Source organism: Engystomops pustulosus, chromosome 7 (assembly GCF_040894005.1).
Source record: "Engystomops pustulosus chromosome 7, aEngPut4.maternal, whole genome shotgun sequence".
In the NCBI taxonomy this organism is placed as follows: Eukaryota; Metazoa; Chordata; class Amphibia; order Anura; family Leptodactylidae; genus Engystomops; species Engystomops pustulosus.
The window spans coordinates 138,283,514-138,310,835 of NC_092417.1; the positions used below are offsets into that span (position 1 = coordinate 138,283,514).

The 27,322-nt window shown below is 49.3% G+C and overlaps 2 protein-coding genes across 6 annotated transcripts in view; both read left to right on the plus strand.

The window, feature by feature from the left end:
- MUS81 (MUS81 structure-specific endonuclease subunit) overlaps positions 1–27,322 on the plus strand; it is a 79,640-nt gene that overhangs the window by 23,594 nt on the left and 28,724 nt on the right. The gene's annotated exons all lie outside the window — the stretch shown is intronic.
- On the plus strand, positions 22,184–25,052 carry LOC140070899 (scaffold attachment factor B2-like). Its single transcript, XM_072117945.1, has one exon. The coding sequence runs from the start codon at positions 22,297–22,299 to the stop codon at positions 24,580–24,582; it is 2,286 nt and encodes a 761-aa protein (XP_071974046.1). The 5' UTR covers positions 22,184–22,296; the 3' UTR covers positions 24,583–25,052.

Sequence of the window (27,322 nt, forward strand, 5' to 3'; positions counted from 1 at the left end):
GTGGTTTATCTGCAGGGTTATTTGTGCAATCCCAGCAGCCTTTGCATTAGGGCTCATTCAGGACGCGTTCACACGTTGCGTTTTGGTCGCGTTTTCATTGCGTTTGAATCGCATATACAACAGCTGAAGAGAGGTGATTTGCCTAATTACATTACCGTTTACATTTGTAAACGCAATGTTAACGCATGCGTTAATAAAATGCATGCGTTAACGCGTTGTTAATGCATGCGTTAGCAATGCGTTTACGATGCGTTTTGTAAACAGAAACGTTAACAGTGATGTAATTAGGCAAATCACCTCTCCTCAGCTGTTTTATATGCGTTTCAAACGCAATGAAAACGCAGGTCAAAACGCAACGTGTGAACGCGCCCTTACACATCTGATTTTTTTTTTCATAGGCCATTGGTGATTTTCACTGATGCCTAAGGGTGAAGACACACATGGCGTTTTTGGGCCGTTTTTGGGCCGTTTTTACTAAGTGCGTTTTCAGATCGTTAAAAACGCATGCGTTTTTGTCCGTTTTTCCGAAATTGCGCAATGAAAAACGGACAAAAACGCATGCGTTTTCAAAAAACGCATGCGTTTTTAAAAAACGCATGCGTTTTTTAACGCATGCGTTTTTTACGATCTGAAAACGCACTTAGTAAAAACGGCCCAAAAACGGCCCAAAAACGCCATGTGTGTCTTCACCCTAAGGGTGCGTTCACACGTTCCGCTATCGTCGCGTTCATAACGCGACGCTAGCGCACAGTGGGCAGGGCTCGGGCCGATCGCATATGGGTTGTCCCGGGAAACGCATGCGATTAATAACCCGATCGCATGCGTTTCTCTGGAAACGCATATGCGATCGCCCCAAACTCCGCCCCCTGTGTGAACGTGTGGAAACGCCCTCAGGCTGGTGCCCGGTGGGCCCAAGACGGCGCGTGTGCCACCACTCCTAGCCAATCCTTTGGGAGGTGACACACATGGCATTTTTTAGCCCATTTTCGGGCCGTTTTCAGTGGTGCGTTTTCAGATCGGGCAAAAATGCATGCGTCAAAAAAATTCAGTTGTTTTTTGAAAAAGCATGTGTTTGTGAATTAAGATAATTGGTCAAACAAGTCAAAAACGCATGCGTTTTTTACTAGCTGAAAACGCTATGTGTGTCACCACATGGCGCACGTAGTGTTTGGAACCCATTTTCGGGCCGTTTTTAAGCAGTCTGTTAAAAAACGCATTCGTTTTTGAATACACATCCTTTTTTTTGAAAACGCAGCAGTTTTTTCAGTTTTTGTCAGTTTTTCCCAATTATCTAATTACCATAATTGGGGGGAAACGGACAAAAACAGGAAAAACTGATGCGTTTAAAAAAAAACTGATGGGTTTTCAAAAACAACTTATAGGCCCAAAAATGGGTTCTAAATGCCACGTGCCACCGACCTAAGGTCGCAGTCACACATACCACTAGGCGTTCGTTCATAACACGATGCTAGCGGCCAAAGAAACGCATGTGATCGGCTTATCAATCCCAATCAATTCCCATGTGCGCTAGTGTCGCGTTATGAACGGATGCCTAGCAGTACGTGTGACTGCGGCCTACAGCTAATGCCACACATGGCGTTTTGAGCCCGTTTTTGGTCCGTTTTTAAGCAGTCTGCTAAAAAACGCATGTGTTTTTTGAAAACTCATCTGATAACTGAGAAAACTGAGATAACTGAGAAAACTGGTCAAAAACTGATGCATTTTCAAAATGCTTTTTTCAAAACGCTTTCTTTTTTTAACGAACTGCCTAAAAGCGGGCCACAAACGGGTTCAGTCTTAGGCCGGCACCACACAGGGCGCTTTGTCTGCGCTTGCAAACGCAAACGCAGACAAAGTCGCGCCCACCGGGGCGGGCCTCGGCCCGATCGCATCGGCATTTCTATGGAAACGCCTGCGATCGGGAACGAGCCGCCGGTGTTTCGCGTTAAATTAAGCGCAGACAAAGCGCCCTGTGTGGCGCCGGCCTTAGGGTGAAGACTAACGTGGCATTTTTAGGCCGTTTTTAGTAGAGCGTTTTCAGATCGGGAAAAAAACGCAAGCATTTTTGACTAGTTTGAATTAAGATAATTGGTCAAACCTGTGAAAAACGCATGCATTTTAAAAAAACTATTTTTAACGCATGCGGTTTTTACAATATGAAAACACTCTAACTAAAAACGGCCTAAAAACGCGATGCTAGCACACAGGGGGCGGGGCTCAGGCTGATCGCATATGCGTTACCTGGGAAACGCATGTGATTGTAAGTGCAAATGTTAGCAGCAAGTAAATTTCCCCTCCTCGACTGTTGTATTGCGCTTCAAAACACAATGTAAACACCACGTGTTGAACTGCATGCCAGTTACAGTCACAGCCCATGGGTAAGACTTTTTTTAATATCTCATTCATAATACTTACTAAATACATCAGGTTATTCAAGCGTTTAACTACGTGTTCTGCATTTACGGCTCGTGTGTCCCTGGCGTAAGGCCAGCAGCAGATCTGTCTTATTCCTGCCGCCGGATAGTAAACGCCTGGCTTGTGCTGTGACTAAGCACATTTTCACACGTTTAGTTACTAATGTTTATTTTGGAAGCCAAATTCCATAAGAGAAGCGACAGGGAGGAAGTGTTCTGAAAAAACTAGTTCATCTTCTCTATTTTTGAGCCACTGGAGGTATGGGTATTTTATGTTTTGACGGAAAAAAAATCCAAATGTGGTAGAATCTACAAAAAAACCCTCCACCATTGCGCCTTTTTGCCATGGATTTTTTTAATACATAGTTTCCTGTGCAGTCCAAGGCGTCCGTTCATGACGCTCGCACACAGGGGCCGGTCCTCGGGCCAAACACACATGTGTTTCCAGGGAAATGAAAGCAACGCTAGCGGAACGTGTGAACGCGCCCTCAGAGTCTCTAATAGACTACCAGCTGTCACTACCAGCAATCGGAACCCCCTGATAATGTCACAGAGCGTGTTCCCAGGTGGCATTTTTAAATGCATCTGAAATGCAAGTGAGAGGGGTTTTGGCCAAAAAGCGTGTGCATTTAGGCCAAATCCCCTTCCACTTGCGTGACAAAAATGCCATGTGGGAATCAGGCCACAGGGGGCATAGGCCAGAGCCAATATGGCAGCGCCTCTCACTTTTTGCCTGATGATTGTCCTAGAATTTAGTTTTTTAGGGTGGTGGCACAGGTGCCGTCTTGGCTGCGTTTGCAAACGCAGACCAAGCCGCACCCACCGGGGCAGGCCGCGGCCCAATCAGATCAGCAGTACCTCCATACAGTGAGCAACACTACCGCCATACAGTGAGTGACACTACCTCCATACAGTGAGCAACACTACCGCCATACAGTGAGCAACACTACCGCCATACAGTGAGCAACACTACCTCCATACAGTGAGCAACACTACCTCCATACAGTGAGTGACACTACCTCCATACAGTGAGTGACACTACCTCCATACAGTGAGCGACACTACTGCCATACAGTGAGCGACACTACCTCCATACAGTAAGCGACACTACCTCCATACAGTGAGCAACACTACCGCCATACAGTGAGCAACACTACCGCCATACAGTGAGCATCACTACCTCCATACAGTGAGTGACACTACCGCCATTCAGTGAGGGACACTACCGCCATACAGTGAGGGACACTACCGCCATACAGTGAGGGACACTACTGCCATACAGTGAGGAACACTACCTCCATACAGTGAGGAACACTACCACCATACAGTGAGGAACACTCCTGCCATACAGTGAGGAATATTACCTCCATACAGTGAGGAACACTACCCCCATACAGTGAGGAATAATACCGCCATACAGTGAGTGACACTACCGCCATTCAGTGAGGGACACTACCACCATACAGTGAGGGACACTACCGCCATACAGTGAGGGACACTACTGCCATACAGTGAGGAACACTACCTCCATACAGTGAGGAACACTACCACCATACAGTGAGGAACACTCCTGCCATACAGTGAGGAATATTACCTCCATACAGTGAGGAACACTACACCCATACAGTGAGGAACACTACCGCCATACAGTGAGGGACACTACCGCCATACAGTGAGGAACACTACCTCCATACAGTGAGGAACATTACCGCCATACAGTGAGGAACACTACCACCATACAGTGAGGGACACTACCACCATACAGTGAGGAACACTACCCCCATACAGTGAGGAACACTACCCCCATACAGTGAGGAACACTACCCCCATACAGTGAGGAATACTACCTCCATACAGTGAGGAACACTACCCCCATACAGTGAGGAATACTACCTCCATACAGTGAGGAACATTACCGCCATACAGTGAGGAACACTACCACCATACAGTGAGGGACACTACCCCCATACAGTGAGGAATACAGTCATACAGTGAGGAACACTACCGCCATACAGTGAGGAACATTACCGCTATACAGTGAGGGACACCACCGCCATACAGTGAGGAACACTACCCCCATACAGTGAGGGACACTACCGTCATACAGTGAGGAACACTACCCCCATACAGTGAGGGACACCACCGCCATACAGTGAGGGACATCACCGCCATACAGTGAGGGACACTACCGCCATACAGTGAGGAACACTACCGCCATACAGTGAGGAATACTACCCCCATAGCAGGGAGGGACACTACCCCCATACAGTGAGGGACACTACCGCCATACAGTGAGGAACACTACCGTCATACAGTGAGGGACACCACCGCCAAACAGTGAGGGACACTACCGCCACACAGTGAGGGACACTAGCGACATCCAGTGAGGGACACTACCCCCATACAGTGAGGAACACTACCGCCATATAGTGAGGAACGCTATCGCCGTACAGTGAGGAACACTACCGCCATATAGTGAGGAACGCTATCGCCGTACAGTGAGGAACACTACCGCCATACAGTGAGGAACATTACCGCCATACAGTGAGGAACACTACCCCCATACAGTGAGGAACACTACCCCCATACAGTGAGGAATACTACCTCCATACAGTGAGGAACACTACCTTCATACAGTGAGGAATACTACCACCATACAGTGAGGGACACCACTGCCATACAGTGAGGGACACTACCACCATACAGTGAGGGACACTACCGCCATACAGTGAGGAACACTTCCCCCATACAGTGAGGGACACTACCGCCATACAGTGAGGGACACTACCGCCATACAGTGAGGGACACCACCGCCAAACAGTGATGGACACTACCGCCATACAGTGAGGGACACTACCGCCATACAGTCAGGGACACCACCGCCAAACAGTCAGGGACACTATCGCCATACAGTGAGGGACACTACCGCCATACAGTGAGGGACACCACCGCCAAACAGTGAGGGACACTACTGCCATACAGTGAGGGACACTACCGCCATACAGTGAGGGACACTACCGCCAAACAGTCAGGGACACTACCGCCATACAGTGAGGGACACCACCGCCATACAGTGAGGGACACTACCGCCATACAGTGAGGAACACTACCGCCATACAGTGAGGGACACTACCTCCATACAGTGAGGAATACTACCGCCATACAGTGAGGGACACTACCGCCATACTGTGAGGGACACTACCGCCATACAGTGAGGGACACTACCACCATACAGTGAGGGACACTACCACCATACAGTGAGGAACATCACCGCCATACAGTGAGGAAGACTACCCCCATACAGTGAGGAAGACTACCCCCATACAGTGAGGGACACTACCCCCATACAGTGAGGAACACTACCGCCGTACAGTGAGGAACACTACCCCCATACAGTGAGGAACACTACCGCCATACAGTGAGGAACACTACCGCCATACAGTGAGGGACACTAGCGACATCCAGTGAGGGACACTACCCCCATACAGTGAGGAACACTACCGCCATATAGTGAGGAACGCTATCGCCGTACAGTGAGGAACACTACCGCCATACAGTGAGGAACACTACCGCCATACAGTGAGGAACACTACCTCCATACAGTGAGGAATGCTACCTCCATACAGTGAGGAACACTACCTCCATACAGTGAGGGACACTACTGCCATACAGTGAGCGACACTACCTCCATACAGTGAGCGACACTACTGCCATACAGTGAGCAACACTACCGCCATACAGTGAGCAACACTACCGCCATACAGTGAGCAACACTACCTCCATACAGTGAATGACACTACCGCAATACAGTGAGGGACACTACCGCCATACAGTGAGGGACACTACCGCCATACAGTGAGGGACACTACCGCCATACAGTGAGGGACACTACCACCATACAGTGAGGAACACTCCCGCCATACAGTGAGGAATACTACCTCCATACAATGAGGAACAGTGCCGCCATACAGTGAGGAATACTACCCCCATACAGTGAGGAACACTACCGCCATACAGTGAGGGACACTACCGCCATACAGTGAGGAACACTACCTCCATACAGTGAGGAACATTACCTCCATACAGTGAGGAATACTACCTCCATACAATGAGGAACAGTGCCGCCATACAGTGAGGAATACTACCCCCATACAGTGAGGAACACTACCGCCATACAGTGAGGGACACTACCGCCATACAGTGAGGAACACTACCTCCATACAGTGAGGAACATTACCTCCATACAGTGAGGAACACTACCACCATACAGTGAGGGACACTACCCCCATACAGTGAGGAACACTACCCCCATACAGTGAGGAACACTACCCCCATACAGTGAGGAATACTACCTCCATACAGTGAGGAACATTACCGCCATACAGTGAGGAACACTACCACCATACAGTGACGAATACAGTCATACAGTGAGGAACACTACCGCCATACAGTGAGGAACATTACCGCTATACAGTGAGGGACACCACCGCCATACAGTGAGGGACACCACCGCCATACAGTGAGGGACACCACCGTCACACAGTGAGGGACACTACCGCCATACAGTGAGGAACACTACCCCCATACAGTGAGGGACACCACCGCCATACATTGAGGGACACTACCGTCATACAGTGAGGAACACTACCCCCATACAGTGAGGGACACCACCGCCATACAGTGAGGGACATCACCGCCATACAGTGAGGGACACTACCGCCATACAGTGAGGAACACTACCGCCATACAGTGAGGAATACTACCCCCATACAGTGAGGGACACTACCGCCATACAGTGAGGAACACTACCGTCATACAGTGAGGGACACCACCGCCAAACAGTGAGGGACACTACCGCCACACAGTGAGGGACACTAGCGACATCCAGTGAGGGACACTACCCCCATACAGTGAGGAACACTACCGCCATATAGTGAGGAACACTACCGCCATACAGTGAGGAACATTACCGCCATACAGTGAGGAACACTACCCCCATACAGTGAGGAACACTACCCCCATACAGTGAGGAATACTACCTCCATACAGTGAGGAACATTACCGCCATACAGTGAGGAACACTACCACCATACAGTGAGGGACACTACCCCCATACAGTGAGGAATACAGTCATACAGTGAGGAACACTACCGCCATACAGTGAGGAACATTACCGCTATACAGTGAGGGACACCACCGCCATACAGTGAGGAACACTACCCCCATACAGTGAGGGACACTACCGTCATACAGTGAGGAACACTACCCCCATACAGTGAGGGACACCACCGCCATACAGTGAGGGACATCACCGCCATACAGTGAGGGACACTACCGCCATACAGTGAGGAACACTACCGCCATACAGTGAGGAATACTACCCCCATAGCAGGGAGGGACACTACCCCCATACAGTGAGGGACACTACCGCCATACAGTGAGGAACACTACCGTTATACAGTGAGGGACACCACCGCCAAACAGTGAGGGACACTACCGCCACACAGTGAGGGACACTAGCGACATCCAGTGAGGGACACTACCCCCATACAGTGAGGAACACTACCGCCATATAGTGAGGAACGCTATCGCCGTACAGTGAGGAACACTACCGCCATATAGTGAGGAACGCTATCGCCGTACAGTGAGGAACACTACCGCCATACAGTGAGGAACATTACCGCCATACAATGAGGAACACTACCCCCATACAGTGAGGGACACCACCGCCATACAGTGAGGGACACTACCGTCATACAGTGAGGAACACTACCCCCATACAGTGAGGGACACTACCGCCATACAGTGAGGAACACTACCGCCATACAGTGAGGAATACTACCCCCATACAGTGAGGGACACCACCGCCATACAGTGAGGGACACTACCGTCATACAGTGAGGAACACTACCCCCATACAGTGAGGGACACTACCGCCATACAGTGAGGAACACTACCGCCATACAGTGAGGAATACTACCCCCATACAGTGAGGGACACTACCGCCATACAGTGAGGAACACTACCGTCATACAGTGAGGGACACCACCGCCAAACAGTGAGGGACACTACCGCCACACAGTGAGGGACACTAGCGACATCCAGTGAGGGACACTACCCCCATACAGTGAGGAACACTACCGCCATATAGTGAGGAACACTACCGCCATACAGTGAGGAACATTACCGCCATACAGTGAGGAACACTACCCCCATACAGTGAGGAACACTACCCCCATACAGTGAGGAATACTACCTCCATACAGTGAGGAACATTACCGCCATACAGTGAGGAACACTACCACCATACAGTGAGGGACACCACCCCCATACAGTGAGGAACACTACCCCCATACAGTGAGGGACACTACCGTCATACAGTGAGGAACACTACCCCCATACAGTGAGGGACACCACCGCCATACAGTGAGGGACATCACCGCCATACAGTGAGGGACACTACCGCCATACAGTGAGGAACACTACCGCCATACAGTGAGGAATACTACCCCCATAGCAGGGAGGGACACTACCCCCATACAGTGAGGGACACTACCGCCATACAGTGAGGAACACTACCGTTATACAGTGAGGGACACCACCGCCAAACAGTGAGGGACACTACCGCCACACAGTGAGGGACACTAGCGACATCCAGTGAGGGACACTACCCCCATACAGTGAGGAACACTACCGCCATATAGTGAGGAACGCTATCGCCGTACAGTGAGGAACACTACCGCCATATAGTGAGGAACGCTATCGCCGTACAGTGAGGAACACTACCGCCATATAGTGAGGAACGCTATCGCCGTACAGTGATGGACACTACCGCCATACAGTGAGGAACATTACCGCCATACAGTGAGGAACACTACCCCCATACAGTGAGGAACACTACCCCCATACAGTGAGGAACACTACCCCCATACAGTGAGGAATACTACCCCCATACAGTGAGGAACACTACCTTCATACAGTGAGGAATACTACCACCATACAGTGAGGGACACCACTGCCATACAGTGAGGGACACTACCGCCATACAGTGAGGGACACTACCGCCATACAGTGAGGAACACTACCCCCATACAGTGAGGGACACTACCGCCATACAGTGAGGGACACTACCGCCATACAGTGAGGGACACCACCGCCAAACAGTGGTGGACACTACCGCCATACAGTGAGGGACACTACCGCCATACAGTCAGGGACACCACCGCCAAACAGTCAGGGACACTACCGCCATACAGTGAGGGACACTACCGCCATACAGTGAGGGACACCACCGCCAAACAGTGAGGGACACTACTGCCATACAGTGAGGGACACTACCGCCATACAGTGAGGGACACTACCGCCAAACAGTGAGGGACACTACCGCCAAACAGTCAGGGACACTACCGCCATACAGTGAGGGACACTACCGCCATACAGTGAGGGACACTACCGCCATACAGTGAGGAACACTACCGCCATACAGTGAGGGACACTACCTCCATACAGTGAGGAATACTACCGCCATACAGTGAGGGACACTACCGCCATACTGTGAGGGACACTACCGCCATACAGTGAGGGACACTACCACCATACAGTGAGGGACACTACCACCATACAGTGAGGAACATCACCGCCATACAGTGAGGAAGACTACCCCCATACAGTGAGGAAGACTACCCCCATACAGTGAGGAACACTACCCCCATACAGTGAGGAACACTACCGCCGTACAGTGAGGAACACTACCCCCATACAGTGAGGAACACTACCGCCATACAGTGAGGAACACTACCGCCATACAGTGAGGGACACTAGCGACATCCAGTGAGGGACACTACCACCATACAGTGAGGAACACTACCGCCATATAGTGAGGAACGCTATCGCCGTACAGTGAGGAACACTACCGCCATACAGTGAGGAACACTACCGCCATACAGTGAGGAACACTACCCCCATACAGTGAGGAACACTACCCCCATACAGTGAGGAATGCTACCTCCATACAGTGAGGAACACTACCTCCATACAGTGAGGGACACTACTGCCATACAGTGAGCGACACTACCTCCATACAGTGAGCGACACTATGGCATACAGTGAGCAACACTACCGCCATACAGTGAGCAACACTACCGCCATACAGTGAGCAACACTACCTCCATACAGTGAATGACACTACCGCAATACAGTGAGGGACACTACCCCCATACAGTGAGGAACACTACCGCCATACAGTGAGGAACACTACCGCCATACAGTGAGGGACACTAGCGACATCCAGTGAGGGACACTACCACCATACAGTGAGGAACACTACCGCCATATAGTGAGGAACGCTATCGCCGTACAGTGAGGAACACTACCGCCATACAGTGAGGAACACTACCGCCATACAGTGAGGAACACTACCCCCATACAGTGAGGAACACTACCCCCATACAGTGAGGAATGCTACCTCCATACAGTGAGGAACACTACCTCCATACAGTGAGGGACACTACTGCCATACAGTGAGCGACACTACCTCCATACAGTGAGCAACACTACCGCCATACAGTGAGCAACACTACCTCCATACAGTGAATGACACTACCGCCATACAGTGAGGGACACTACCGCCATACAGTGAGGGACACTACCGCCATACAGTGAGGGACACTACTGCCATACAGTGAGGAACACTACCTCCATACAGTGAGGAACACTACCACCATACAGTGAGGAACACTCCCGCCATACAGTGTGGAATACTACCTCCATACAGTGAGGAACAGTGCCGCCATACAGTGAGGAATACTACCCCCATACAGTGAGGAACACTACCGCCATACAGTGAGGGACACTACCGCCATACAGTGAGGAACACTACCTCCATACAGTGAGGAACATTACCTCCATACAGTGAGGAACACTACCTCCATACAGTGAGGAACACTACCCCCATACAGTGAGGAACACTACCACCATACAGTGAGGGACACTACCCCCATACAGTGAGGAACACTACCCCCATACAGTGAGGAACACTACCCCCATACAGTGAGGAATACTACCTCCATACAGTGAGGAACATTACCGCCATACAGTGAGGAACACTACCACCATACAGTGAGGGACACTACCCCCATACAGTGACGAATACAGTCATACAGTGAGGAACACTACCGCCATACAGTGAGGAACATTGCCGCTATACAGTGAGGGACACCACCGCCATACAGTGAGGGACACCACCGCCATACAGTGAGGGACACCACCGTCACACAGTGAGGGACACTACCGCCATACAGTGAGGAACACTACCCCCATACAGTGAGGGACACCACCGCCATACATTGAGGGACACCACCGCCATACAGTGAGGAACACTACCCCCATACAGTGAGGGACACCACCGCCATACAGTGAGGGACATCACCGCCATACAGTGAGGGACACTACCGCCATACAGTGAGGAACACTACCGCCATACAGTGAGGAATACTACCCCCATAGCAGGGAGGGACACTACCCCCATACAGTGAGGGACACTACCGCCATACAGTGAGGAACACTACCGTCATACAGTGAGGGACACCACCGCCAAACAGTGAGGGACACTACCGCCACACAGTGAGGGACACTAGCGACATCCAGTGAGGGACACTACCCCCATAAAGTGAGGAACACTACCGCCATATAGTGAGGAACACTACCGCCATACAGTGAGGAACATTACCGCCATACAGTGAGGAACACTACCCCCATACAGTGAGGAACACTAACCCCATACAGTGAGGAATACTACCTCCATACAGTGAGGAACACTACCTTCATACAGTGAGGAATACTACCACCATACAGTGAGGGACACCACTGCCATACAGTGAGGGACACTACCGCCATACAGTGAGGGACACTACCGCCATACAGTGAGGGACACTACCGCCAAACAGTGAGGGACACTACCGCCAAACAGTGAGGAACACTACCCCCATACAGTGAGGATCACTACCCCCATACAGTGAGGGACACTACCGGCATACAGTGAGGGACACTACCGCCATACAGTGATGGACACTACCGCCATACAGTGAGGGACACTACCGCCATACAGTCAGGGACACCACCGCCAAACAGTCAGGGACACCACCGCCATACAGTGAGGGACACTACCGCCATACAGTGAGGGACACCACCGCCAAACAGTGAGGGACACTACTGCCATACAGTGAGGGACACTACCGCCATACAGTGAGGGACACTACCGCCATACAGTCAGGGACACCACCGCCATACAGTCAGGGACACTACCGCCATACAGGGAGGGACACCACCGCCATACAGTGAGGGACACTACCGCCATACAGTGAGGAACACTACCGCCATACAGTGAGGGACACTACCTCCATACAGTGAGGAATACTACCGCCATACAGTGAGGGACACTACCGCCATACAGTGAGGGACACTACCACCATACAGTGAGGGACACTACCCCCATACCGTGAGGGACACTACCACCATACAGTGAGGAACATCACCGCCATACAGTGAGGAAGACTACCCCCATACAGTGAGGAAGACTACCCCCATACAGTGAGGGACACTACCCCCATACAGTGAGGGACACTACCGCCATACAGTGAGGAACACCACCGTCATACAGTGAGGGACACCACCGCCAAACAGTGAGGGACACTACCGCCATACAGTGAGGGACACTACCGTCATACAGTGAGGGACACTACCCCCATACAGTGAGGAACACTACCGCCATATAGTGAGGAACGCTATCGCCGTACAGTGAGGAACACTACCGCCATACAGTGAGGAACACTACCGCCATACAGTGAGGAACACTACCCCCATACAGTGAGGAACACTACCCCCATACAGTGAGGAACACTACCCCCATACAGTGAGGAATACTACCTCCATACAGTGAGGAACACTACCTCCATACAGTGAGGGACACTACTGCCATACAGTGAGGGACACTACCGCCATACAGTGAGGAACACTACCGCCATACAGTGAGGAACACTACCCCCATACTGTGAGGAACACTACCCCCATACAGTGAGGAATACTACCTCCATACAGTGAGGAACACTACCCCCATACAGTGAGGGACACTACCGCCATACAGTGAGGGACACTACCGCCATATAGTGAGGGACACCACCGCCAAACAGTGATGGACACTACCGCCATACAGTGAGGAACACTACCGCCATACAGTGAGGAACATTACCGCCATACAGTGAGGAACACTACCGCCATACAGTGAGGGACACCACCGCCAAACAGTGATGGACACTACCGCCATACAGTGAGGAACACTACCGCCATACAATGAGGAACACTACCGCCATACAGTGAGGAACACTACCGCCATACAGTGAGGGACACTACCGCCATACAGTGAGGGACACTACCACCATACAGTGAGGGACACTACCGCCATACAGTGAGGGACACTACCGCCATATAGTGAGGGACACTACCGCCATATAGTGAGGGACACTACCGCCATACAGTGAGGGATACCACCGCCATACAGTGAGGGACACCACCGCCATACAGTGAGGGAGACCACCCCCATACAGTGAGGGTCACTACCCCCATATAGTGAGGAACGCTATCGCCGTACAGTGAGGGACACTACCTCCATACATGGAGGGACACTACGGCCATACAGTGAGGAATACTACCGCCATACAGTGAGGGACACTACCCCCATACAGTGAGGGACACTACCCCCATACAGTGAGGGACAGTACCCCCATACAGTGAGGGACACTACCCCCATACAGTGAGGGACACTACCCCCATATAGTGAGGATCACTACCGCCATACAGTGAGGAATACTACCGCCATACCGTGAGGGACACTACCACCATACAGTGAGGGACACTACCCCCATATAGTGAGGAGCACTACCGCCATATAGTGAGGGACACTACCCCCATATAGTGAGGAGCACTACCGCCATACAGTGAGGAATACTACCGCCATACAGTGAGGGACACTACCGCCATACAGTGAGGGACACTACCGCCATACAGTGAGGAATACTACCACCATACAGTGAGGGCCACCACCGCCATACAGTGAGGAACACTACCGCCATACAGTGAGGAACACTACCGCCATACAGTGAGGAACATTACCGCCATACAGTGAGGAACATTACCGCCATACAATGAGGAACACTCCCGCCATACAGTGAGGGACACTACCGCCATACAGTGAGGAACACTACCTCCATATAGTGAGGGACACTACCGCCATATAGTGACGGACACTACCGCCATACAGTGTGGGACACTACCGCCATATAGTGAGGGACACTACCCCCATACAGTGAGGGACACTACCGCCAAACAGTGATGAACATTACCTCCATACAGTGAGGAATACTACCACACTACCGCCATACAGTGAGGGACACTACCACCATACAGTGAGGGACACTACCGCTATACAGTGAGGGACACTACCGCCATATAGTGAGGGACACTACCCCCATACAGTGAGGGACACTACCGCCATACAGTGAGGGATACCACCGCCATACAGTGAGGGACACCACCGCCATACAGTGAGGGACACTACCGCCATACAGTGAGGGACACCACCGCCATACAGTGAGGGACACTACCCCCATATAGTGAGGAACGCTATCGCCGTACAGTGAGGAGCACTACCGCCATACAGTGAGGGACACTACCGCCATACAGTGAGGGACACTACCGCCATACAGTGAGGGATACCACCGCCATACAGTGAGGGACACTACCGCCACACAGTGAGGGATACTACCCCCATACAGTGAGGGACACTACCCCCATATAGTGAGGAACGCTGTCGCCGTACAGTGAGGAGCACTACCGCCATACAGTGAGGGACACTACCGCCATACAGTGAGGGACGCTACCTCCATACATGGAGGGACGCTACGGCCATAAAGTGAGGAACACTACCCCCATACAGTGAGGGACACTACCCCCATACAGTGAGGGATACTACCCCCATACAGTGAGGGACACTACCCCCATATAGTGAGGATCACTACCGCCATACAGTGAGGAATACTACCGCCATACAGTGAGGGACACCACCGTCACACAGTGAGGGTCACTACCCCCATATAGTGAGGAACGCTGTCGCCGTACAGTGAGGAGCAGTACCGCCATACAGTGAGGGACACTACCGCCATACAGTGAGGGACGCTACCTCCATACATGGAGGGACACTACGGCCATACAGTGAGGAACACTACCGCCATACAGTGAGGGACACTACCCCCATACAGTGAGGGACACTACCCCCATACAGTGAGGGATACTACCCCCATACAGTGAGGGACACTACCCCCATATAGTGAGGATCACTACCGCCATACAGTGAGGAATACTACCGCCATACAGTGAGGGACACTACCACCATACAGTGAGGGACACCACCGCCATACAGTGAGGGACACTACCCCCATACAGTGAGGGACACTACCCCCATACAGTGAGGAATACTACCGCCATACAGTGAGGGACACTACCGCCATACAGTGAGGAACACTACCCCCATACAGTGACGGACACTACCGCCATACAGTGAGGAATACTACCGCCATACAGTGAGGGACACTACCCCCATACAGTGAGGAACAGTACAACCATGTTCCTTCCTTCTTCCCAGAGCTCTCTGCCCAAAAAAACGGTGTGCTCATGACCATTTTGCTAATAAAGGGAAGGAAAAAAATTGAAATTCGTTCCCAAGTATCACCGTAAACTTCGGATTTGTGATTATATTTTTTTAATATAATAATTTCTTTTTACTTTTTTTTTATTTTTTACTTTTTTTCAGACCCATTAGGGTACATAGGTGATATATGCGGTAATGCCATGTGTGAACGCACCCTAAGGGTGATGTCAGACGTCTTGGCTGCGTTTGCAATTCAGACCAAGCCGCACTCACCAGGGCGGGCCGTGGCCCGATCGCAGCGGCGTTTCTATGGAAACACCTGTGATCGGGAACGAGCCGCCGGTGTTTTGTGTTAATTTAATGCAAAACACCTGCGATCGGGAACGAGCCGCCGGTGTTCCCGATCGCAGGTGTTTCCATAGAAACACCGATGCGATGGGGCCGCGTCCCGCCCCGGTGGGAGCGGCTTGGTCTGAGTTTGCGTTGCAAACGCAGCCAAGATGGCACGTCTGACATCACCCTAAGGGCGCTGTCACACGTTGCGTTTGCAAACGCAGACGCAGACCAAACCGCGCCCACCGGGCGGTCCGCGGTCCAATCGCATCGGCGTTTTCAATAGAAACATAGAGAAACGCCGATGCGATTGGACCGCGGACCGCCCGGTGGGCGCGGTTTGGTCTGCGTCTGCGTCTGCAAACGCAACGTGTGACAGCGCCCTAAGCGTTCTACAAATACAGTTAAAAGTTTAGAAATGTTAAGAAATTTCAAATCGCCCTCTTTTCCCAAGAATTGATAAAAAAATAAACAAATAAAATCATAAATAAGTTAGGTATTGCAGCGTCCCATACATCCCTATCTATCAAAATATATAAATGGTTATTCCCAGCGTTGAACCTCATAATGGAAAATAGCGACCAAATGTCTGAATTACCACATTTTTTTTTTGCATTTCACAATGCTTTTTTTTTCATGCAAAAAAACCTTCTAAAACCCATAGACAATTTATTTGGACTTCACAACCAAATTAAAGGTACATTGGGGATATCTCGGCGTCAGGGACAATCCCAGCACCAGTAGCCATAGGTGACACAGCCTTTTTTGCTGTTATTGCACTTCTGAAGACATTGAATTCATGAAAAGCAACAGTTCTGCTTGGTCCTTATTTCTGTCCTTATAAAACCTATAAAAATATGGAATCTCCAGCATCGTAGCAACCCAAAGAATAAAGTAGAGGTGTCATTTGGAGCGTACAGCAAAAACCGTAACAATGAAGCCCACAAAAAAAATGGAATTTTTCTCCAGCTTTCCACCACCAGGAAGTGCAATTTGTTACACCGGTCTGTGTCTGTCATGTACAGAAGCCTATTAGGCCCAACCCAAGGCTGTACTGCATTTTATTGTATTATACTGTTATCATTATGCTATTTTTACCATAAAAATCAACTCTTACCCCTAAAAATTCTCATATGCTTATGTTAGATTAAAAAATTATTTCTTCTAGAAGTAAACCCCTTCCTACCACAGCCTTTTTTTAAAATTTTTTTTTATTTTCATTTTTCAATCCCTACCTTCAAAAATCTTTAACTTTTTTATTTTTCCATGCGCAGAGCTGTGTTATGGCTTGTTTTCTGTGTAACATATTGCCATTCATAGTTATGGTATTTATTCTTCCATGTCGTGTACTGGGAAGAAAAAAAATTCCAAATGAAATTGGTGAAAAAACGCATTTATGGCATTTTCTTATGGCCTTGGATTTTACAGCTTTCACGCTGTGTGTGGAGGTGGTAGCAGTGCACGCTATGTGTGTAGGATGTAGTAGTGCACGCTATGTGTGTAGGATGTAGTAGTGCACGCTGTGTGTGGAGGATGTAGTAGTGCACGCTGTGTGTGGAGGATGTAGTAGTGCACGCTGTGTGTGGAGGATGTAGTAGTGCACGCTGTGTGTGGAGGATGTAGTAGTGCACGCTGTGTGTGGAGGATGTAGTAGTGCACGCTGTGTGTGGAGGATGTAGTAGTGCGCGCTGTGTGTGGAGGATGTAGTAGTGCACGCGGTGTGTGGAGGATGTAGTAGTGCACGCGGTGTGTGGAGGATGTAGTAGTGCACGCGGTGTGTGGAGGATGTAGTAGTGCACGCTGTGTGTGGAGGATGTAGTAGTGCACGCTGTGTGTGGAGGATGTAGTAGTGCACGCGGTGTGTGGAGGTGGTAGCAGTGCACGCTGTGTCTGGAGGTGGTAGCAGTGCACGCTGTGTGTGGAGGATGTAGTAGTGCACGCTGTGTGTGGAGGATGTAGTAGTGCACGCTGTGTGTGGAGGATGTAGTAGTGCACGCTGTGTGTGGAGGATGTAGTAGTGCACGCTGTGTGTGGAGGTGGTAGCAGTGCACGCTGTGTGTGGAGGATGTAGTAGTGCACGCGGTGTGTGGAGGATGTAGTAGTGCACGCGGTGTGTGGAGGATGTAGTAGTGCACGCTGTGTGTGTAGGATGTAGTAGTGCACGCTGTGTGTGGAGGATGTAGTAGTGCACGCTGTGTGTGGAGGATGTAGCAGTGCACGCTGTGTGTGGAGGATGTAGCAGTGCACGCTGTGTGTGGAGGATGTAGCAGTGCACGCTGTGTGTGGAGGATGTAGCAGTGCACGCTGTGTGTGGAGGATGTAGCAGTGCACGCTGTGTGTGGAGGATGTAGCAGTGCACGCGGTGTGTGGAGGATGTAGTAGTGCACGCTGTGTGTGTAGGATGTAGTAGTGCACGCTGTGTGTGGAGGATGTAGTAGTGCACGCGGTGTGTGGAGGATGTAGTAGTGCACGCGGTGTGTGGAGGATGTAGTAGTGCACGCTGTGTGTGTAGGATGTAGTAGTGCACGCTGTGTGTGGAGGATGTAGTAGTGCACGCTGTGTGTGGAGGATGTAGCAGTGCACGCTGTGTGTGGAGGATGTAGCAGTGCACGCTGTGTGTGGAGGATGTAGTAGTGCACGCGGTGTGTGGAGGATGTAGTAGTGCACGCTGTGTGTGGAGGATGTAGCAGTGCACGCTGTGTCTGGAGGTGGTAGCAGTGCACGCTGTGTGTGGAGGTGGTAGCAGTGCACGCTGTGTGTGGAGGATGTAGTAGTACACGCGGTGTGTGGAGGATGTAGTAGTGCACACCGTGTGTGGAGGATGTAGTAGTACACTCTGTGTGTGGGGGTGGTGGCAGTGCACACATGTAAGAAAAAGACGCAAATAGCAACAAACCTATTGAATACAATAGGACAGAGTGCAATGCGAAGTGTCAAAAACACACATAGAATATGCGTTTGAACATGCTAGTGTGAAAGGGGCCTAAGTGCCTGAAGTCTAGTTTATGACGTCAATCACAGCAAAGGGGGTGTTCTGAGGTGAAGAGAGCTTGACTTCAGTGTTTAACACTCTGCCTCCCTAACTTTATATCTCACTTCAAATTTGATTTTCTGAATGACGCCAACCCATTGGACCATGACAGAAACGTGATCTATTACTAGTGGTTAATAGGTCAATTTCTTCTTACGGGTTCCCTTTAAGTGTCTTATAATTTGAAGATGATCATCAGTAATCATTTCATGTCTGACAAAGTAATAATACCTCTGGCTATAACCTTACTGTAAATGTGCACGTTTAACGCTAATGTTTAACAATACAATTTTACATTTGAAGTGGACCCTCAATGTCGCCTCCTGAATAGCATTGTCTTTGTTTTAGGGCTGTTGAATTGAGCCCTACTCTTAAGCGACTCTTCCCCTGCAATAGCATGGCTTCATAGTATCATAGCATATAAGATTAGAAAAAGTCCATCAAGTCCAACCTATAAGGGTGAAGACACACATGGCGTTTTTGGGCCGTTAAAAACGCATGCTTTAAAAAAACGCATCCGTTTTTGTCCGTTTTTAATTGCGCAAATTCGGAAAACCGGACAAAAACGCATGCGTTTTTAACTACCTGAAAACGTACTCGCTAAAATTGGCCACAAATGTTTTTTTCCCCATAACCTGTGCATTTTACTCTCCAGAAAGTCATCCAGGCCTCTCTTGAACATGTACATAGAGTCCGCCATTACAACCTCCTGCGGCAGAGTGTTCCATAGTCTCACTGCTCTTACAGTAAAGAACCTTTGTCTATGTTGATGGTAGAATCGCCTCTCCTCTAGGCGTAGAGGATGCCCCCTTGTCCTGGTCACAGGCCCAGGTATAAAAAGATCTTTGGAGAGATCCTAGTACTGTCCGTTCAGGTATTTGTACATTGTAATGAGGTCTCCCCTCAGTCGTCTTTTTTCTTAGCTGAAGGTATTTAAGAAGTGTCTGCACCACAATTGTGCAAATTTCTGCACAGAAGGGGGTGTTCTGGTGCTCAGACCGTGCGCCAGATTTATCATGCAAAGTGCAACAGAAGTGTGTCGCACGCCCCATGATGAAATGGTGCACTTTGTTGGGGCAGTGCAAAGGGTGCAAGATTCATGCAGAATGTGCGCCAGAAATCCTGAACCTGACGCACCCTGTGCACTACCATAGTACAGACTGCGCTGTTCGGCCGCGTTCACACATTGCGTTTGAAACGCATTCCAACAGCTGAGGAGAGGTGATTTACCTAATTACATTACTATTTACATTTGTTAATGCGATGTTAACGTATGCGTTACTGTATTGTAAACTCACGCGTTTGCGTTTTGTAAATGCAAATGTTCACAGTAATGTAATTAGGCAAATCACCTCTCCTCAGCTGTTGTAATGCGTTTCAAACACAATGAAAACACAGGCCAAAACGCAACATGTGAATGCGCCCTTCTTGGTAAATGTGGGCCATTGTTCCAGTTTATGCCATTAAAGGGGTTGTCCGAGTTCTGAAAAAAAACTAAAGGTGGCCAGGAGAGGGCTGCTTAAAAAAAAAGTCCTACTTACCTTCCGGTGCCCTCCGGTATGCAGCGCAGGACTCAGCTTCCGGCCAGACCCGACAAACTTCCGGCCCCATACACAATGCTGTGATTAGGAACGGGTAGGCGTGCCCGGGCCATGGCCGGCCGGAAGCTGAGTCCTGCGCTGCTCCGGCGGCCATGTTTGTTTACATGGCGCCCGGACCGGAGTGACAGCAGCGCTGGATACCAGAGGACACCGGAAGGTAAGTAGCCCTCTGCCGGCCACCTTTAGTTTTTTTTTCCAGAACTCTCGGACAACCCCTTAGCTGTTGAAAATTTTCCCTCCTGAGGTTATAGGTCAGTGGTGGCGAACCTATGGCACTGGTGCCAGAGGCGACACTCGGAGCCCTCTCTGTGGGCACCCAGGCCATCACCCCATCATGAAGTTCACCAAACAGGACTCAAAGAATTTTCCTATAGAATCTTCCTACCATGATAGGCGAATTTGCCCTCCTCCTTTCAACTGCATTGGTGTCTTTAGGAGGCTGCACGATTGAAAGTTGTCAAAGAACAAGGAGAAATAAATTACTACTTAAATTGCTTTGCCGGCACTTGCTAAAAATAAGTGGCTTTTGGTTGAAGTTTGGGCACTCGGGCTCTTAAAGGTTCGCCATCACTGTTATAGGTTATTGCTGCCCCTCTAATATCTTTGTAAAACCTAATATAAAATCAATATTATGATCACTATTACCCAGGATCCCACCAACCTGTAATTTTGATACCCTGTCAGGATAAGGTCCAGCAGTGCCCCCCTCCCCCCTGCTGTTGGCTCCAGGACTAGTTGCCACAGGGAATTGTGTTAATTTGCTGCCTACGGAGGAGCTGCAGGTTTCTGCCCCCAGTGTTTATGTGGGTGACAGTGGTGCCCAACAGTAATAGCATGACGAGCATAGTGTACATGAGATGCCGCTGCATGTCAGCTATGTATACTGCTTACACTCCTGGCCCCTCTCATAGCTGTCAGTACGTGACGTCGGCCGCCTGTAAAGCACTGTAGACGCCCCACATTAACCAGTTCACATCTGTGTTATTGTGTTGTGTCGCCGGCGCTGAACAAGGATATTACTGGTTGGTCTATAGTAACCCCCCTGGGCCGGAAGTCCTAAGCAGGTATATGCGCAGTAGCCCTGTACTAACGGAAGTTCCGGCCGCGGGTGTTCGCGCATGCGCACATGAGTCTTGAGGGGTTTGCATTTTACGGCGCACGCTGCACAGTCTTGCAGAGGTTGGCGAACGGTCTTTGTAAGTCTCTACATATCGCAACATGGCGGACGAACATTCTCCCGCTGATGCCGGAGCCACCAGCGAGGTGGAGACCCGGAAGCTAAGCGAGCTCCGTGTTATCGATCTAAAGACCGAGCTAAAGAAGCGCAATTTAGACACTGGCGGGAACAAGAGCGTCCTCGCGGAGAGGCTGAGGAGAGCCATTGAGGAGGAGGGTGGGAATCCCGATGAGATTCAGCTATACCCCGATACTCCTAATACAAAGCCCCCTAGGCGCAGTGCTAGCAGAGTGCAGAAGCTCGAGGCCGATGATAACGGAGTGGAGGATGATTCGGGCGATAGTCAGGAAAATGAAGAGACACTCGCCGAGCAAGAGAAGGAGAAAGTGCTCGACACATCGGGACTAAACGATAAAGATGATCAGATTAAAGTTCCAGAAGCAGAAGACTCGCCTCATCAGGACTCCTGTGTTGCATCAGAGAATCCCAAGGAGGGAGAAGAGGTATTTGTAACAATGGAATCTGCAGACAACCCCATTGATTTAGATGGAGAATCAGATCGAGGGTGTAAAGATGGAGAGAGTAAAGATTTAGTTTCAAATAATATGTTAGAAGAATCAAAGACAAACAAGGACATAGACTGTGAGATGATAGATGTAGTTAAAGACAGTGGTCAGAGTAGCCAGATTCAGTCTGATTTAATAGAAAACTTGGCAAATGAAGAGAAAAACCCTGGTGGTGAAGAAGACTCCAAGAAAAGTGAAGAGTCACAAGAGAGTTCTACCATAAGAGAGCCTTCTATGAAAGAGGGAGATCAGAAATCGAGTACAGCTAATGAACCTGATAAAAGCATCAGAAAAGATGATAAAGCGCAAATTGATGCCTATTCTGGTAAATTGTGGGTCAGTGGACTTTCATCTACCACAAGAGCCACTGACTTAAAGAATCTGTTCAGCAAATATGGGAAGGTGGTTGGTGCAAAAGTGGTAACCAATGCTCGTAGTCCTGGGGCACGCTGTTATGGATTTGTAACAATGTCTTCCTCAGAAGATGCAACAAAATGCATCAACCATCTTCACAGAACAGAACTGAATGGAAGAATGATTTCAGTGGAAATGGCAAAAAATGAGCCTGTTGGTAAGAAACCTTCAGACAAGAAAGAAAACGAGTCAAAGAGAGAGGAGTCATCAAGTAGTGACCAACAACATTCAGCTGAAAATTTGGGAAAGTCTTCACCAAGCAAGAAAGATGGTGTGTCTGACAAAGATGATGGCAAACCTAACGAAAATGATAAGGAAGAGAGCAGAAGTAGAACTTCTGATCGTTCCAGAACAAGCAAATCTGGAAGCAGAGGTACTGAAAGGACTGTTGTAATGGATAAATCAAAGGGGGAGCCCGTAATAAGTGTGAAAACATCTTCTGAAAGGAGCTCCAAAAGCCGTGATAGAAAGTCTGAAAGTAAAGAAAAAAAGGAAATACTGTCTTTTGATAAAATTAAAAAACAGAGGGAGCATGAGCGTCAAAGGCAGAGAGAGAGAGAAATAAGAGAGGTAGAAAGGCAAAGAGAACGAGACAAAAGACTCAGAGAACGCATCCTCATGGCTCGCGAAAGGCAAGAACGCGAGAGGCTCCGTAGAGAGCGTGTAAGGCTTGAGTTTGAGAGGGAACGTCTAGAAAGGGAGCGAATGGAGCGTGAAAGACTAGAAAGGGAACGCATGCGGATAGAGGAAGAAAGGCGAATTGAACAGGACCGTATACAGAGAGAACGAGAGGAGCTTCGTCGCTTGCGTTACGAACAAGATCGCAGATCTGGGGTCAGAAGGCCCTATGATCCGGATTTCAGAAGAGATGACTCATATTGGCCAGAGTCAAAGAGAATGGCTATGGATGATCGATATGAGTTTGGAAGACAGGACCGATATCAAGATTTTGCAACCAGAGACCGTGGGCGGTACATGGATCCATTGCACACTGACAGGAGCGGAAGAGATAATTATCCCGATCGTCATGGAAGAGACCCCCGTGAAGGTTGGGGGGATTACAATAGACATGTGCATGAAGAAAGGAGTGCACCACTGCAGGGTAGGGATGGTCATGATTGGGGAGATCATGGTCGTAAAATGGATACTTACCCATCTAGACCTGGTAATCGTGGAATACCAGGTCCATCAGGACAAGGACATATGAATAGAGGAGGAGGCATTCATAGCAATTTTCCTCCAAATGAGAATTCACAAAACATGCCAGCCACTGTGGGACCACAAGGTGGTGGAGACTTTGCTGGACACAATAGACCAAATGATGCGCGGTTTACAAATCGCTACTAAAATTGTTAAATATTGTTCTTTAAGTTCTTAAGAAAAGTTCTTTAAGTGAGGACTTTGTTAATGTTTTTCTGTTAAGGTTGTTTTGCTATTAAACTTCTACTGAAAGAAATACAGAATTTGTAGGCTTTAAAGTTAAAACCTGGTGAAATACAATTGTACTAATAACCCTTCCATTCTATAATGGTGTCACAGGATATATATATTTCTCAATCATTCATACTTCCCCCTCAGTGCGCAGTGTTTGTGGTCAGTGACAACTGCTGCTACTCATGCCCTTTCATCATTAATTGCATAGACCAGTCATGTATTAATGTTCTCTTTTATTTTTATTAAATATTTTATGCATAATAAAAGCACATTGGACAGTGTTCTAGGGGCCTTCATTTAATATAAACTGTCTGCTATAGGCTACAACTAATACATATCCATGATTGCTGCACCACATTTAAGAAAAGATCATAACATCGTGGTAAATCTGGTGTGCAAAAATGAGCCAGTAAATTCCCCTCCATGAGTCTCCATAGATGGAGGAATGGTACTGTACTAAGAAGAGTTTTAAACCAAATGTGTCACAACCAAAAAGTGATTGACCTATTTTGGCTGTTTCTAGGAACTGTTACAAATCATATATATTATACCTGTATTGACTATTAGATGGAGAATCCTCTTCCTACTGTGTTAAACAGTATTACAGATGCTGGGCTATGGCCCAAGACTGGTCTGAGGAACACCGGACCCCAGGCCAAGGCCAAAGAACTTTAATGGGGTTGGCCATTTTAATCATGTTTTTGTAATGTGTGGGGGAGGGATATACATTTATTAATAGTTCTTTACCACTTTTTTTGAAATATAAAGTGAAGCCTCCTGTTGCGTACTCATCAGCCAGACATTCATGCCTATAAAATGGCCGCAGATGGTCATATGATCTCTGTCCATGATCAATAATCCTGGCAGATTAAGGTCCTGGCAGGACGTTTGTTCATTGGCAGTTTGTCTGGCACCCTATTATGGTTAGGAATGTTTGCCTGATTAGGTAAAAGACAGGAGGATTCAATTTACATATCCAGAAAGTACTTTTAGTTGTGTATTGATAAATTTGCTAATATTCTGCCCACCACACTTTCATACATTACAAAAAAACATAAGGAAAAGCGGCCAACCACTTTAAAAACAAACATACTTGCCCATCCCTGCTCCCCCAAAGCAGCAATGCTCTTCTCTCCTCCTGTATGCTGGGCTGGAGTCTGCAGATGCAATGATTTCATCACATTGCTTTTGTCAGTTTGTTGTACTGTCGCTGCAGGAGAAGAGGACTGCTTCTGGGAAGGAGGGTGCAAGTGTGGGTAGTGATGCTACATGGACCACAGATATGAGACCATTATATGTGGGAGCCTAGAGAAAAGGGGGTGTTATTCTGTAGACTGCATTGCATAATGACCCCTGTTCTGTGGCCTGTCCTTGCATGAAGGGAGCTATAGAAAAGGAGGCATTATAAGGAGGAGGCTATGCAGAAGGGGCACTATAAAGTAGGGGATGCAGAAAAAGGTGCTCTGGGTAGCAATGCTGTCATGGGATGGGGCAGAGCCTCTGGGAAAGGGGTGTGGCTTTCTTCAGTCTCTTTTCAGTGCAGGTAGTAGAACTTTAATGGGTTCCTGCAAGTAGAACCCATAGGGGTACTGTGTGTATACAGATGTATGGAGGTGAGGGGGCTTGATAGCAATGGATATGATGGTTGTAGTAAGGTCAGGGAAGACATTTATGTTACATGGGGCTGTGTGTCTGGCGGGGGTTGAGATTGCATGAAGTGTATGCTACATGGGACTGTGTGTCTGGCAGGGGCTGAGATGTATGTTACATGGGGCTGTGTGTCTGGTGGGGGCTGAGGTGGCATGAGGTATATGTTACACGGGTCTGCATGTCTGACGGGGGCTGAGGTGGCATGAAGTGTATGTTTCATGGGACTGCATGTCTGGCAGGTGGTGAGGTGGCATGAGGTGTATGTTACATGGAACTGCATGTCTGGCAAATACCGAGGGCGCATGAGTTGCATGTTACATGGGACTGCATGTCTGGCGAGTACTGAGGTGGTATGAGGTGCATGTTACATGGGGTGTTTCTTGCAGGTGCTGAGGTGGCATGAGGTGTATGTTACATGGGTCGGCATGTCTGGCGAGTACTGAGGTGGCATCAGGTGTATGTTACATTGGGCTGTGTGTCTGGCGGGCTGAGGTGGCATAAAGTGTATTTTACATGAGACTACATGTCTGGCGAGTACTGAGGTGGCATGAGGTGCATGTTACATGGGGCTGTGTGTCTTGCAGGTGCCGAGGTGGCATGAGGTGTATGTTACATGGAACTGCATGTCTGGCAAGTACTGAGGGCGCATGAGGTGCTTGTTACATGGGACTGCATGTCTGGTGAGTACTGAGGTGGCATGAGGTACATGTTACATGGGGCTGTGTGTCTTGCAGGTGCCGAGGTGGCATGAGGTGTATGTTACATGGAACTGCATGTCTGGCAAGTACTGAGGGCGCATGAGGTGCTTGTTACATGGGACTGCATGTCTGGTGAGTACTGAGGTGGCATGAGGTGCATGTTACATGGGGCTGTGTGTCTTGCAGATGCTGAGGTGGCATGAGGTGTATGTTACATGGAACTGCATGTCTGGCAAGTACTGAGGGCGCATGAGGTGCTTGTTACATGGGACTGCATGTCTGGCGAGTACTGAGGTGGTATGAGG

What these genes read in the sequence shown, in the direction of transcription:
- LOC140070899 (XM_072117945.1), top strand. Translation starts at nt 22,297, where the DNA reads ATGGCGGACGAACATTCTCCCGCTGATGCCGGAGCCACCAGCGAGGTG.